The 16,528-nt window shown below is 41.7% G+C and overlaps 1 protein-coding gene across 4 annotated transcripts in view; it reads right to left on the bottom strand.

Moving 5' to 3' along the window:
- APBB2 (amyloid beta precursor protein binding family B member 2) overlaps positions 1-16,528 on the bottom strand; it is a 136,633-nt gene extending 120,105 nt beyond the window's left edge. For all 4 annotated transcript variants that reach the window (XM_056855627.1, XM_056855628.1, XM_056855629.1 and 1 more), the window contains exon 1: positions 16,428-16,528. In XM_056855627.1, the coding sequence (XP_056711605.1) occupies positions 16,428-16,473 (46 nt within the window). In that variant the 5' untranslated portion in view covers positions 16,474-16,528. The remainder of the gene's footprint in view (positions 1-16,427) is intronic.

Raw genomic sequence — 16,528 nt, 5'->3', positions numbered from 1 at the left:
ATTGTTAATCACTAATTGAAATCACAGCTTTCTCCAACTTCTTTCTCTAAAGGATAAAGGGAAGGATGAGAACGTAGGGGAGCTTAGAATGTTAAGCAAGCCGCTGCTGGTTTGCTGCCATCTGCATACTTTTTGCTCGTAATTTCTCAGCAGTTGAAAGAGCAGACATTTAAGATACAAAGCCTGGCAAAGAAAAACTGCACAAGTTTTCCACTGTAGGTTGAGAGGTACTAAAGCCAAAATATGTGACTGGGATGTACAGTTGCAGATCTTGGTTGTCCTGAGGAGGACATATCAACTCTACTAGCACAAAAAGTCACTTGTGTACAGTTTAGATACCCATAATTCCCAAGAGGAATAACTCAAAATGGGAACAAGTTGCTATAAGATTTATATGCAAAAATAGGAAATTAAGTGTTACCAAAGTAGATTATGTGGATCAAACTTCAACTGCGGCCATGCAGCGAAGACCCCAAATTAAAGTGCCTGCAGATTTTCATTTTTAAGCAGCACATGACGGTTTATGGAGCCATATGGAACTATTCGCAACCCGTAGGCTGTTTAACCCAGATGTGAAATGCCAAATCTCAGTTCACTGGGTAAGTGATATGTTGATTTCAACATGAACAGCAGGGCCCTTCTGTTGGACGGCTCTATTTATGTTCTCTGGGGTTCTGCCTCGCTACTCGGAAACAATTACGGCTTCTTACACCATCACTCTTCTTACACCATCACTTACTGCCACACTGCATCAACCAGCTGAGAAATGACTAGCATGGTGTAGTGGTTAGAGTACTGGACTAGAATCAGTGAGACCCAGATCCAAATCACCACTCTGCCATTAACTCACTGGGTAATCTTGGGCCAGTCACACTATCTCAGCCTAACCTACCTGATAGGATGGTTGTTCTGAGAATAAAACAGAAGAGGAGGGAACGATGTCATAAGTTGGTTTGGGTCCCCAGTAGGGAGAGAAGCCAATGATAAATATCTAAATAAATAAATAGACACCCTAGGCAACAGCCATGAGCAGAGATACATTGCTCTTGCTTCAAGCATTCCTTAACGAAATTGCACACAATACCACTCAAATTCAAATGGAATCAAAGACATTTGAACAGTGAAAGCAAAAAAATGAATATTTAGTATTTCTCTGAACTACATGAATAAATACATTTTTACTCTGCTTTCCTTCCAGAAATTCAAGGTAGCATGCATTGTTTTTCCTTCTCCCTTAAAGGAGGGGAAATAAACAGGAAGCCGTGTGCAGCATGAATATTTTGTGATTCAACATGCAGGAGCCTGTAGTTTTGGAAAGACCTGATTGCAAAGCAAGCATGAAGTTGATGGAAGAGCCAGATTTGTAAGGCAGATGAGGGTTAACTTTCTCAGTCCTTAACAGGACAGAGAAAGGGTTAAAAACTCTTTGTATCAGTTAGGGCTGAACTAAACATGACACCGGAGGTTCTATGAATGGTGGTTCCAGCCCCTCCCGCCCAACCTCCTTCAACTATCAGGTGCACAGGGGCCCAATTCTGATTAGGGCTGCAATGCAAAGGGAGGAGGAATTTCCCTAAATGGAAACAGTTTCAAAGGGTTCCCTTGGGCTTCTCCCAACAAGACAAAAATGGCTTCCAAAGGGCAGATTCAGGTCAGGGAAACCTCAGAGAAAACCTAACACACTCACACACCTGATGCTGCTGTCTGATCATATTTTTATTTATTTCATTTCATTTATAACCCCTGTGAGATAGGTAGGGTTGCCAAATCTTCTGCTATTACAACGGATCTCCAAGCGACAGAAATCAGTTCCCCTGGAGAAAATGGCCACTTTGGTAATTGGACTCTAGGGCATTGAATTCCCTCCCCTCTCCAACTCCCCCCCTTACTCAGACTCCACCCCCAAAATCTCCAAGTATTTCCCAACCCAGAGCTGGCAACCCTAGAGGTAGGTTAGGCTGAGAATATGGGCCTGGGCCAAGGACACCCAGCAAGCTTCCATGGCAGAGTGGGGGTTCAAACCTGGGTCTCCCAGATCCTAGTCTAGGGCTGCCAGGTCCCTCTTGGCGACCAGCGGGAGGTTTTTAGGGCAGAGACTGAGGAGGGTGGGGTTTGGGGAAGAGAAGGACTTCAATGCCATGGAGTCCAATTGCCAGAGCAGCCATTTTCTCCAGGGGAACAGATCTCTATCAGCTGGAGATCAACTGTAATAGCAGGCGATCTCCAGCTAGTACCTGGAGGTTGGCAACCCTATCCTAGTCTGATACTCTACCCACTATACCATGCTGGCTTTCACAATGAAATCAGCTGTCCCCCCTCTCCCATGATATCATAAGGGGGGGGGGAGCTCTGGGAGCTCTATCGTCAGAACTTGTAACATCTTGCCAGGTTCTGCTCTTAGTCAACCGTTAAAGCCATTTGTACCTCCCAATTTAGGCCTAAACAAAGGTATTCCCACTGTCCCTGTTAACAGAGGCGGTCCCCCTTTTCTATTACTGTCCCTAGTCGATCAGCATTCCTACTGTGCCTGTGGGGGAAATTGGAGGGGACACTTAAATGTTTTTTATTACTATGCACCCCTGTGCAGAAAGAAGTGTACTACTTTCCTTTCTATCCCTGCCCCAACCACCTATCCTGATAGTATGCTTTTTTAGGAGGTTCAGCTACTTGATAGCACACCCAGCCATATCTACTGTGAGATTATATGTTCCACTAAACAATCTTAATTTTTATGAAGGGGTTATCGCCAGTTTACTAGCACATCTAGCTGTAGAAGCCAGAGCACAACAGACTACTGTAAAGTACGTTAAGGGTATACACAGTGGGTAGCCGTGTTAGTCTGTTTGCAGTAGTCAAAAGTTAAGGGTATACAGTAACTGGAGAGAAGTCTTCCATAACGTAGAGAAGAGGGGTCCCTCAGGCAGTAATTCTTGGTTTGTGAATAGGGGTACCATGAGTATGCTAAAATGTCCGTTTTCATTTGTGGAATGCTGAATAGTATGCAATTCATCAGTTGCAAGGGACCACTCTCTAGTTGCTTTTTGTACAACCATTGCACTCCTCAGGAAATAACTCGAATTGAAAGGTTCCATATGGCAAGGACTCTAGGAACCCTGTAACCTATAACCCCCCTAGGCGTAGACCAGTGATACTCATTAAGTATTCCTGATCCACCCCCACATATTTCCCTCTGGTTTCACATTATCTTGGCTCGCAGGCCTGGAAACATCCATTTGGGGTGATAAAATGTAGTTCCACCCATGATTAACTGTGCTGCTGATACAAGGGTTAGCCGCAGTTAAGCCCACCAATGAGGGATTTGTGGTCCAGAAGGGAGACGGAGGGAGGTAGGGTGTGGGCAATCCCCTTGGCTTGCTCCAGAGTTAAGCTACTGGCACAATGCTTGTACTTGGTTTTCGAAAAGCTGGCTGATTAAAAGAAGAGAAAACATGAAGAAAGGAAAAGAGAAAGAAGACACATGTTCTTTAAATTCTTAAGTGCAAAATTAAGGCAAAATGACGGGCCAGGCAACAAGAGGGAGAGAGGTGAAATGCTAGTCCATTAAAATATGTGAAAGGGCATCTGACCTGTAAGTACTTCTGACATGGATCACGGGGCTTCAGCAATGGATCAGGAAAGAGATTATAATTTGAAATCTGAAAAGAGGGATCATTTTAAGAAATTAAAAACAAACACAAAAGCCACAAATTAAAGCCAGCACAGCACATTTATTGGTATTTTATGGATACTGGGTATTGCCACATAGCAGCTGGATTATTCATTCAGTAAAGCTAAACCTTGCAAATAAAGACAGAAAAATTGCACTAGAAATGTTTTTTTAATCACAAAAGGCCAAAGTTAACCAACATTTGCTCATATTTTAAGCAGCACAATTTCTTTTACCAAAAATAAAATAGTCCCAGCACCCTGTTACACTAATTGCTAAGCACTGAAATGTTTACAAATTCTGAAAAGCTGTATGACAGAAAAAACTCCAGATACAGCCCCTCTTTTGATTGCATCTTCACACAGTGCTTCATGCTAGCAGCAAATCTAAGGAGGACTATTTTGTTGTCGTATTACAACAGGTTCATGCATGCCCCCCTACCCTTCCTCGACTTGCACGCATCGTTCAGTAAGTACAAATCGCTGCTTCTGCAGCAAACCAAAATTTGTAGTTACAGCCAAACGAACTAGTATGATTGGTTCGCTTCCCTCAAAACCAAGATTCCAAGCTAGGATTAAACCAGAGTTTGGAATCTTGGTTTTGCGGGGAAGAGAGCAAACAACGGACTTGGATCCACAGGAGTGTTTGCTTGGGTGGAGGGATTTCCGCTGGTAGGGTGCAAATTTCTTGCCTCCCCTTCCAGCCCAGAATGCCCATGGAAATGGTGCTGCCGGGAGCCTTGCAAGAACAGTATTTTGGGAAAGTGTTTCAGGCTGCAGTGGGAAGAGAGAAAGTTACAGCCTGCGGTCAGAAATCCTTCCACTCATGGAGGTGGATATTACAACAAACTGTGGTTTGCCACAAAAGCAAAATACTTTCATTATAAAGCCACAAACAAGGGCAGGAGGTAGGCAGAAGGTTGTACATGCACCCAAGGATCAGCTCCGGGCTGGCTCCCTGATATTAATTGGCAGGCCAGGAAGAAGACTGTGTGGCTGGAACAAAGAACTAAAGAAGCTAAATCAAGATTAGGAAAACAAAAAGCAAAATGGTATGGCCCAGACAAGCATGTGACCCCGCTATTACAGCAAGGACAATGGCTACCGCCGATCCACCCCCAAGACCAACTCAAAGTGTTGGTTTTGAGCATTAGAGCTTGGGACCAGGGTGTCTGAGGGACTGTCTTCTCCCATATGGTCCTGCCAGGGAACTAAGATCACAGGGAGAGGCCCCCCTGACTGTCTCATCAAAGAAGCTCATTTGGTAGGTACAGGAGAGAGGGCCTTTTCAGTGGCAGCCCCATGATTATGGAACAGTCTCCCCAGGGAGGTGAGGTGCACCTGGCCCGTTCACTTTTGATCTTTAGGCCTGCATTTGGTTACGCTTACTAGCAATTCTGAGTTACAATTTTAAATTTTGGCTTTTATGTTTTTAAGGTATTTAATTTTATGTATTTTATTTATGTTGTAAGCTGCCCTGAGCGCCATAAGAAAAGCAGCTAACAAATGCTTTAAATAAATAAATAAAAAGCTGATAAAAATCTCAGCTTTCATTAAACCAGAGGGCATTACTAGCTATCACATGACTGCAACTGTTCTGCCTGATGATATTTTTTACTCTGTTGTGCTTCCTTTGGATGAAACTCACTTGCGGTTTTCTAAAGGACACTGAAGTTTTACATAGATGTGTTTAATGCCAACTGTGAAAATATACTCTATTCCCCCACACAAAATGACAATAGCAAGCATGCTTCATGGCTCTTTAAACTCGGATCTCTATAAAGAAGCTGAAAAAGTCACCAAAGTGGATTTCCTGGCAGAAAGAATATGCTGAATTTGGACTAAATTATAATATGCAGAAGGGTTGGCCAGGAAACAGAGAATTCATTAGGTCTTCCATTCAAAAAACTTTGAAGGAATGCTCAGCCTAAATCACCAAAGCTAAATTCCTAATACATTAGATTACTTACAACATTTCCATTTCAGAATGTTACAACATTCTCCAAAGCCATACCTATATTCAAAAAACAGAAAACACAGCTGCCATAAAACAGCTAAGTATATTATCACAAAGAGCAGGAGAAAGGTTATAGCTCGTGAAGTATAACCAACACATTCTGGTGCGTGCTGACAATTTCATTTACAGCAAATAAGTTAACAATCAAGAACCACGACTCTCCGCTTTCCACTGGAAAAAGCTGTGGACTCTGCACAAGTAACAGGTTTAAAAGCTATTAACAACCCTTACAAATTAAAGATACCTGACAGAGAGAGTTTTTTTATTTAACTCTTTTTTTTCATGTTATCTGGAATTGGGGCCTTAGTAAGTGCAACTTTTAAAAATCAACCTCATACCCTCTAATCCAGCCCTTTCTATTCCATTCTTGCTGTTTCTCTCTCACGTATTCCACATCAACTTTGGCCAGGATATGAGCCCATGAGGCATTAAGCCAGGCCTGGAGGGTACTAAACACAGGAAAAACTATTTAGCAGTGGCAAGTGGGTAGCACATTTTTGTAGAGAAATTTCCTCTTACTGGTTCAGTCCCAACCATGTGGGATGTGTAAGATTTTAATTAATTTAATTCTAGCATATTGGAAAAATGTTATTTTTCTATTATATTTGTAAGCTGTGGTTATTTATATAAGTCAGTAGAAAATAGTCCTGTCTAACTTAAACTGAACAAAGCAGGTGATTTTTCGTATCTGGTACAGGATATCACCAAATAACAGATGAGATCATATACATGTGACCACAAAATGAGATCAGAGTTAGGGTGGATTTGAGAGGAGGAGATATTCAAATCCTCTTAGAACAAAGAACTCTGGAAAAGTATAAATATGAGAACTAGGCGGAGTCTGTTAGGAGACTTTCACTTTTGAACCCGAAAAGGGCTGAAATGTCTTCCTCTTTTGCCTGGCAAAATAAAAAAAGCTTTTTTCTCCCTTTGCTTCTTAAACCTGGCGTCGTCTCTACTTTGTGATAATAAATCTGGTCACAGAGGAGAGTGTATATTTACATCCAACAGATTTATGGCACCCCAGATGGGACATCTGGTTGTCAACTGCTCACAGATGAGTGGTGTCGAAGTTTTGTAGGACAGGTGCACCCGGCGATTTCGCTGGTCCTCAAGCTTGGCAGACACAGCATCTGGGGGTGAGTGCAATTGCAGAGTCCCACTTTTAAACCGACCCAGGAGAAGCAACGGGCTGGAGGTAAGGAACCGCGGAAAGGAATTACGGGACCCTAAATGGTGGGGCAGTTCTTAGAGGTAAGCCCTTCTAAGAGGAGAAGGCAGAAGCAACGCCACCATGGATAAGGGGCTCAGTGGGACGCCACTGAGTTGGAATGGTAACGGGGGCTGTAACAGAGGGTTCAGCCAATGGTATATTATCAATGAAAAAAAAAGCAGTAGCAAGAGCAGGGATTGTAAAATCCTGTGCTGATCCGGAATTTTTCCAGTTGCCTCCAGGGCACTGGAAGAGGTAAATGCCTAGAAAAGGGAACGTAAGTTTTGTGTTTTGTCTTGTCCAGCGTGATTTATGTGTCCTCTCTTTCTGTGAAGTATTTTATAAAGGGTTATATGATTATTTGACAAATGTTAACGTGTTTATTTTTTATGGGGCCAGCCTGGGATACTGGACGGCGTCAGCCAAAAGGAATTTCCCTCCTCCCTTCAAACTGTGTTGCCGAAAGGAAATCAAATTGTTTGAGTAGTCTGGTTTTGTTGTGTGTGTTGTTGTTGTTTTCTGTTGAAAATCTGTTCTTTGCTGGGAGAAAAGTAATCTGGTTGTCTTCTTTCTGAGGAAGAGACTGGAAGAGAAAAAATCCCCCATGCCCCTCCTTTCTCCGCTTCAAAGTGTTTCTGTTCTTCTCTCTATCAGACTGGTCGTAAATCAAGGCAGCAGTACTGTTTTGTTAACAGAAGATCCTTTCTTTCTCTGAAGTTTAAAATGTGAAACAAAAAAAAAACAAAAAAAAGGAATTTTAAGTTAACTCTGACTAAACCAGCCCTCTTGCTGAACGCAGGAGGAGGGGCCAAGTCGAAGTGTTTGGAATTTGGAAAGCAAAGTCTTGTGAACTGTATCAAACTTTATAAAAAAAGAAACAGACTGGAAATGCTTACAAGGTGGAAAGGCAATGTGTATTAATATGAGGGAATAAGTAAGTTATGAGAAAGTTAGAGCATGTTTTGAGTGTATTGTGAAGGGGCAAGTGTTTTGGCTTAAGAGGGCTGAGGAAAGGTGTTATATATGGTTGGGAAAGACTTTAAGAGAGGAAAGCAGAAGGGTTTATAAAGAGAGAGGATAGTTATGGTTATTCAATGAGATGGATATTGGTGATGCTAGGTGCCTGTTTTCTCCAGGGACGGAGAAATCATGTTAATATATTAAGTGTTTTAAAACACAGTCAAATTAAAGCCAAGGTATTGTTGAAGGCTTTCACGGTCAAAGTTCATTGGTTCTCATAGGTTATCTGGGCTGTGTAACCGTGGTCTTGGAATTTTCTTTCCTAACGTTTCGCCAGCGGCTGTGGCAGGCATCTTCAAAGGAGTAACACTGAAGGACAGTGTCTTTTTATTTTATGTTTTTCTGTTTTTATGTTGTTATAACATAAAAGTGGCATCATTAATTAAAAAAAAAGTATATATATTATTTGTAAACGAATGCTGTAAGTGCAAGATGACAATGCAGGCCAGTTGAACATTTCACCCATACAGGTAACCTTTGACTGGGAGCGTAAATGCCAGTTAAAATTACCAGTAGTACAGCAGTTGCTGACAAATGGGAGACAACATCCCTATTCTGGCATTGCCAAAGCCAGGTTAAAAAAAAAAAAAAAAAGGAAAGGAAAGAGAAGAGGATGGAGATTAGTTGAGGATTTAAAGGAAATTAATGAGATTGTTCAACATGGGTATCCAGTGGTGTCAGATCCTCACACTTTCCTGTACATCCCATCAGGACACCATGTATGGTTTAGTGTGACAAATTTGAAAAATGCCTTTTTAGCATTCCACTGGATGCCAACTCTAAGGACCTGTTTCTCCTGGGGTGAAAAAATCCAGATAATCTCTGCAAAAACAAAGAAACTGGTGTTAGAGGGAGCAATCTCATTGCTGAATTTCTTAGGACAGAAAAAATATAGGGTCTCAAAAGAAAAAACTCCAAGTAGCCCAAAAGGGAAGTAATTTATTTGGGACACAAAATAACACAGGGAAGACTATTTATCGCATGCCACTCCCTCAAACTAAGAAACAGCTAAGGTCCTTCTTGGGAATATTGAAATTTTGTCGTGAGTGGATAAAAGAATATAGTAAACTAACCAGAGACTTTATAAAAATATGCCATGATGAGGAACCAGAAGTATTGTAGTGGGAACCTGAAAATGCACATAAGTAAAAAGAGCTGAAGCAAGCTTTGATGACAGCACCAGCTCTGGGTATCCCTGACCTGCAAAAGGAGGGTTGCATGGCGGGGGTCCTTACATAAACTTGTGGGCTAACTGAAAGACCTGTAGCTTATTTATCAAAACAGCTGGATCCAGTGGCACAAGAGTGGCCTCCATGCTTGAGGGCAGTAGCTGCAACTGCCCTGGCTGTGAAGGAAGCAAAAAAAATTGACTATTGAACATCCAATCAGAGTGTTTTGCCCTCATGCAGTGACTATTTTGTTACAACAAAAAGGAGCCAAGTGGCTTACAAAAATCCTGCTAGTCTGCTGCCTGTAACAACTAACCTGGAGGAATATCATGACTGTCTACAGACTGTAGATATGTGCACCATGGCACGGGTAGATGAGCCTATCCACAACGCAGATCTCGAGATTTGGATTAATGGATCTTCTCAAGTGGTGAGTGGAAAAAGGCAGAGTGGATACAGCCTGGTGACTGAGTGCAAAGTGCTTGAAGCAAAGCCATTACCAGCGTCATTTTCAGCACAAGCAGCCGAATTATATGCATTGAACCAGGCCTTACTTAAAGCAGCAGGTAAGACTGTGAACATTTATACTGACAGCAAAGATGCTTTTGGAGTTGTACAAGCATATAAATACATCTAAAAAGAACGAGAAGTCCTGACAGCTAGTGGGGAGCTGTAAAGCATGGAAATTTGATTTTACAGGTTTTGGACAATATTTAGTTACAGGTGACAATAACATCAAACTGGACATACCAAGGAGGCCAAAGGAAATTGCAAAGCTGATGAAATGGCAAAAGTGACTACAGCAAAATCAACATCCTGTGATATGGTAATGACTTTAACCCCAGTTTTTACACTACCACCTACAGGGCCCTGCACTGAAGAAGAAAAGGAACTGAATGGCAAAAGTAGGGACTACAAAAACAAGAGGGGGGTGGTTGGAAAAAAAAAAGCCTAAGGGTACACATCACACACATCCTCACACAATTACACTAAAATAGTCATCTGGGAAACAGGGTTAACAAAAATATTCTTGCAATCATACAATGGAAAGGGCATCTATCAAAAAACAAAACACATAGCAAAAGCATGTAACATATCAAAGGGTATATGTAGACAGAGGGGGTTATTTGTTAGGGAAGTTATAAAACAGTTCTAAAAAAAAATGAAAATAAAATATAGTTTTTACATGGCTTGGCGACCCCAGTTATCAGGGACAGTAAAAAATAAATAAATAAATCAGACCCTAAAAAGAAATGTTAATTAAAATTTGTATAAAAAAACTAATTTAAAATGGTCAGATGTATTGCCTATCACACTGACACGCATCCGTATATTAGCCCGGGGGCCACACAAGTTGTTGCCCTTTGAGGCTCTGTATGAATGTCTCTTTTAGCATTTTTAGAATCAGGGAACACCCAATAAAGAGGTTGGAAACAGATATATGAAAAACTATATAAAAACTTTAAGTGCAGCTTTAAAGGAAACCCAAAAAAACTGGCTTGTGTTGTACAACCTCTCCCCCTAAACTCTGTTGTCCATTCTTTTTTTAATAAGAGACTGGGTGTTTGTAAAATCTTAAAAGCATACTACTCTCCAGCTCAGGTAAACGGGTCCGTTCCAAATTCTTTTCACCACAAATGTCGCAGTAAAGGTAAATGGAAAGGGAGGCTGGGTCCATTAGTCCAGATGCAAGAAAGTGCTACCACCGTGTAAGGCCGAGATCAGAAGGGCAGTAGATGACGTCGTGGCAGCCAAAGCCATTGCAACTGGAGAGAGCTCAAGCGCAAGAGGCTCGAAGTGGTTGGTCGAACCTGCAGGCGAACTTAATTTTTTATTCAAAAATCAACAAGACTTATGATTGAAAACTTGGAAACCAAAGCACAATTGTTAGCTAAAGAACAAGAGTAAATGTTTAAAACGCTTTTAGAAAGCCATTTTGATGTATTATTTGGTCCTTTGGGTTAAAAAAAGTGGCTAGGGAAACATTGTGTCTACATTATTGTTTTAAAATTGCAAGTTAATATAATAGAATGATCAAGATTCAAAATAATTTTGATTTTAATCATGAGGGGGGACTGTGGGATGTGTAAGATTTTAATTAATTTAATTCTAGCATATTGGAAAAATGTTATTTTTCTATTATATTTGTAAGCTGTGGTTATTTATATAAGTCAGTAGAAAATAGTCCTGTCTAACTTAAACTGAACAAAGCAGGTGATTTTTCGTATCTGGTACAGGATATCACCAAATAACAGATGAGATCATATACATGTGACCACAAAATGAGATCAGAGTTAGGGTGGATTTGAGAGGAGGAGATATTCAAATCCTCTTAGAACAAAGAACTCTGGAAAAGTATAAATATGAGAACTAGGCGGAGTCTGTTAGGAGACTTTCACTTTTGAACCCGAAAAGGGCTAAAATGTCTTCCTCTTTTGCCTGGCAAAATAAAAAAAGCTTTTTTCTCCCTTTGCTTCTTAAACCTGGCGTCGTCTCTACTTTGTGATAATAAATCTGGTCACAGAGGAGAGTGTATATTTACATCCAACAACCATGAATCCCCAATCCAGCACCAGCTGATAATTGTACTAATATAATGCTGGGGGCGGGGGAGGAGTCAATTTTCATAATTGTATCTGCTTTAGGTAAAGGTAGTCTCCTGTCAAGCACCGGGTCAATAATGACCCATGGAGTGGCGTCATATCACGACGTTTACTAGGCAGACTATGTTTATGAGGAGGTTTCCCATTGCCTTCCCCAGCCATCTACCCTTTACCCCCAGCAAGGTGGGTACTCATTTTACTGACCTTGGAAGGATAGAAGGCTGAGTCAACCTTGAGCTGGCTACCTGAAACTGACTTCTGTCAGGATCGAACTCAGGTTGTGAGCGGAGCATTGACTGCAGTACTGCAGTTTTCCACTCCACGCCATGGGGCTCTTTCGTATCTGCTTTACTTAGTCCAATACAGAAAAATCAAACTGAATAATCCCAGAGCCATGGATTTATTCTGTATGATCATAATTCAGAATCCACAATCTGCTCAAAAACAGCTAAATTTTGTGACCTCCATAAATCAGGCATTTTCTTGTTTATTTTGTATAATTTACTGTGCTTCTGCTAACCACTGGAAGGGAACACTGAAGACCAAGGGAACACCTACACTGGCACATCTTTGAGACTTTAAGATGCTTTATCAACACATTCTCAAGCTTCTCTTCACAGCCTTGAAGGCCAGAAAACTGGGTTTTTACGTTCCTTTGTTTTAATGAAAATGCATATCTTAAGAAGTCAAGTTCCGCGCCCCATGTTTTCCATGCCTACTAAAAAAAATACAAAATGCACAATTGCATGCAGCTTCCAGTGAAATAAAATTCACTTCGAAGTTATTTTGAACGTGGATAACCATGTCTTAAGAAGCATTTTACACATTCTAAAGAGTAAAATGTTTTGCAGGATTTTGTGTGTTTGTTTTTTAGTGCTCCCCCAAATTTTCCAAATTTCCTGCAAAAATGGAAAAAACTGCTCATTTAAAAAGTGTTTATTAAAAAAGCCCCTTGCAGCCAAATTTTTCCATTTGTTTTCTGGGCCTTTACATCTCAAGTCTGACCCTGCTCTCCACACATCTTATGTGATATCCCCACATATCCATGACCTTTTGAAGTGACCCTTATGGCTGTCAGACTCCGTTCCTATCAAGCTGTGGGGAGAAGTGAGTCTGTCTATCATACGGGCCAAAATGGCTAAGTAGACAGGACGTTTTACATGGAATCTTGTATAGGAGTCAAGCATAGGGTTGCCAGCTCTGGGTTGGGAAATACCTGGAGATTTTGGGGGCAAAGCCTGAGGAGGGCAGGGTTTGGGGAAAGGAGGGACCTCATACAGACCACTTTCCAAAGCGACCATTTTTTCCAGGTTAACTGATCTCTGTCACCTGGAGATCAGTTGTAACCCCAGGAGATCTCCAGCCACCACCTGGAGGTTCAACAAGAATAATATAGCGACTAAGCACACACTTCTATTAAACTTAGAAACTATTTCATATCCCATGCAAGGTGCCAAAAACATAACTGTACAAACACACATAAACAATGACAATCAAAACTACTAACCCAATGCCCCAATTATGCACATGTAATCTTACAAGAACAAAAACATCTATATGACACTAAAGATACAACTTTGACCAGTTCATGGAACTCCAAATAATCCAAAGAAGGGAAACCAAGTCCAGGCGGCACAGACCAACTACCACTCAGTGAGTGGCTAATTCTTCAAGTTCACAGTTGCGGTTTCTTTTGCTTGGAAGGTCATTTTGCTTGGAAGGCCTGGCTGCTTCAAGAGGAAACTTGTCAGGCAAAAAGAAATGCTCTACCGGTGTAAAGCACAAGGTGGCTTCATCAGCCTTCCCCTCTCCACAACAGACACCTTGTGAGGTAGGTGGGGCTGAGAGAGTCCGGAGAGTCTCCAATGAAGGCCACCATTGGAGACCTAAAGCTGTTGGGAACTGTTTTTGTTGTAGGAAGCCCCCAGTGACCAAAATGGATTCCTACACATGAAGTCTGCTGGGTGACCTTGGGCCAATCACAGTTATCTCCGGACTCTCTCAGCCCCACCTACCTCACAAAGTGTCTGTTGTGGAGAGGGGAAGGCTGATGAAGCCACCTTGTGGTGAAAACGTGCTTTACACCGGTAGAGCGTTTCTTTTTGCCTGACAAGTTTCCTCTTGAAGCAGCCAGGCGGAATGACCTTCCAAGCAAAAGAAACCGCAACTGCGAACTTGAAGAATTAGCCACTCACTGAGTGGTTATTGGTCTGTGCCGCCTGGACTTGGTTTCCCTTCTTTGGATTGTTTGGAGTTCTATGAACTGGTTAAAGTTGTATTTTTAGTGTCATATATGTTTTTGTTCTTGTAAGATTGCATGTGCATAATTGGGGCATTGGGTTAGTTGTTTTGAGTGTCATTGTTTATGTGTGTTTGTTCAGTTATGTTTTTGGCACCTTGCACGGGATATAAAATAGTTTCTAAGTTTAATAGAAGTGTGTGCTTAGTCGCTATACTATTCTTTCATGTTGAACTAACTTTATAGTATTAGTGTGTGGTTTGTATACCACTAACTTTATAATATTAGTGTGTTGTTTGTATACCACCTGGAGGTTGGCAGCCGTAGCCAAGCAGTATCACAGGATTCACTCATCAAGATTTAAGCACTGTCAGAAATATAACTGAAGCACCTCCAAAATTATGCTCCACGCTTGATTCAAAGACAACTAATTCTACAACTAATATAAATTATTTGAAACTGTCATCTCTGCTAGTCCATTTAAACAGACACCAGCCTAAAGATTAAATAGCTATTCCTCGTCATACAATAAATGTGTTATAGCAGTGGGCTTAAATTCAGCCTGCAGAAGTCTTTGCAGAACCTCCACAGTCTGCAACAAGGAAAGTCAGGTGAGGAAACCCCAAATTTAAAAAAATAACCCCAGCCATCTCAAGTATGACTACTAAACTATCTTGCAAAAACACTTCAAAGGAAAATGGTTACCAAAATATTCTGTTAAGTATACCACACTGTAAAAAAAAAAAAAAAAAAAACATAGCAAGGAAAAGATTCAGGGTGCTATTAGAGTAGTCTCCGGCAACAGCAAAAATTCCAAGCCTTAACATACATTTCTAAAGTGCAAAGTGTGTGTGTATAAATGTGACACCCTCTTTGTGATTCTACCCCCTGAGATCATTTGACAGACCTTGCGAAGCAGCAGGCTTGAAGGCTTAAAGGCCTTTGCTGATATTAGCCACAGGAAATATACCAAAGGAAAAAACAAACTGTTACAGGCAAGGAGTCTGTTTTTCCTGTCGCTGGTGGTTATCTGGGTGGTCACACCTGTGGGTTCTATGCCAGTGCAGAAGCAACTGTCCATAATTCAGAAGATCTGTGCTGAAAATTACCACCCAAATCCCTCCTCTCCTGAGGGAGGATCTCTGACCTAGCTCCAAGAGGCAAGTGACTTCATGCTTAGTTCAGTCTGACTGCTGCAATTAGCACCCTGGGAGATGGGGGGGGGGGGAATGAGAGACCGGCGGTGAGGAAGAAGATGGAGAAAATGACCACTGGCCAGAGAAAGAAGAGGAAATCATATCTGGCAAAGCCATTAGGGAACCAATGGGTTGCCACTGACACCATAAAGTATGATTTTGCAAAGTATAGATGTCACTAGAGGCAAAGGGGGAAACCTGTACGTGAATTGGTTTTCCCAATGGATCAAAAGGGTCTTGCCTACAGAGGATGCTCCTATAAACCCCTCTGATACTGTTTTTCTACCCTGCATCTAACTGGCACTGAACCGTGAACCGCTGCGATTTCAGTGTTCAGCCGTATGCTCCCACTTGCCCTCAGGCAAAGTATCTTCAGCAGGTCCCCTTTCTTTGGCAAGAGGCGTGATATGCAAACTTGAAATTGTCTCACAAGACCTTGGATCATTTTGTGTACTCTGTGCAAAAGGAGAACGTCGCTGCTCTTGATGCCTGCTGGTGGCGCTTGCCTTCCCCACCCATTAACACCAACCACGAAGGGGAGGAAGTGCACATAAGAGGTGCCCTGCTGGATCAAACCACCGGTCATTGTAGTCCAGCATCCTGTTTCACATAGCAGCCAACCAGCTTCCCTGGAGAGCCAACAAGCAGGGCATAGAGGCGAAGACCTTCTCCTAATGTTGCCTCCTAGCTCTGTTATTTAGAGGTTTACTGCCTCTGGCTACTGGGGTTCGCTTTAATCGCCTCTGCTCCATCAATCTGCCTAATCCCCTTTGAAAGCCATGTATTCTAGTAGCCATCACTCCATCCACTGGCAGCAAATTCCACCTTGAGGACTGGCGTTCCGCAGTATGGAATGAAGGGAGATCATGCATGGAAGATTTGTATAAAAGGTGCCATAAACTTATTTGGTTTAATGTATGCAATGTTATAAAAGCGAGCTGACAACTGAAGCAATAATATTGGTAGCTAGTACACAGAAATTCTATGCTTTGGATTCAACAGAATTTATTGCAACAATTTTTTTTTTGTACTTTTACATTTCTTCTACACCTCATAGTGTAACCCCAAACACAGTTATACTCTTCTAAGTCCACTGAAGTCAATGGGCTTAGAAGGGTGCAATGCTGCTGCAGGTTGCACTGTAAGCATCCTTTGAAAGTATAAGGAATAATTACCAGCAAATCATTACTTATATAGCAGTAAAAACAGAGACTAATTAAGCCAAAGTCAACCCGGATAAGCTACAGGGTTTTGTTGCTGCTGTTGTTTAAATGGACAGGTAGCGAAGAGATCTGCATACTTACATGAATTGCTTTGATGAAAGTGAGCCCCTGGGTATCGCCTGCCCATAGCGCCAGTCAGCACATTATCCCGTGTGGTCAGCTGTTTTCAAAGCTTACGGCAG

Source organism: Euleptes europaea, chromosome 9 (assembly GCF_029931775.1).
Source record: "Euleptes europaea isolate rEulEur1 chromosome 9, rEulEur1.hap1, whole genome shotgun sequence".
NCBI lineage: Eukaryota > Metazoa > Chordata > Lepidosauria > Squamata > Sphaerodactylidae > Euleptes > Euleptes europaea.
This window is presented reverse-complemented; position numbering and strand designations above follow the sequence as displayed.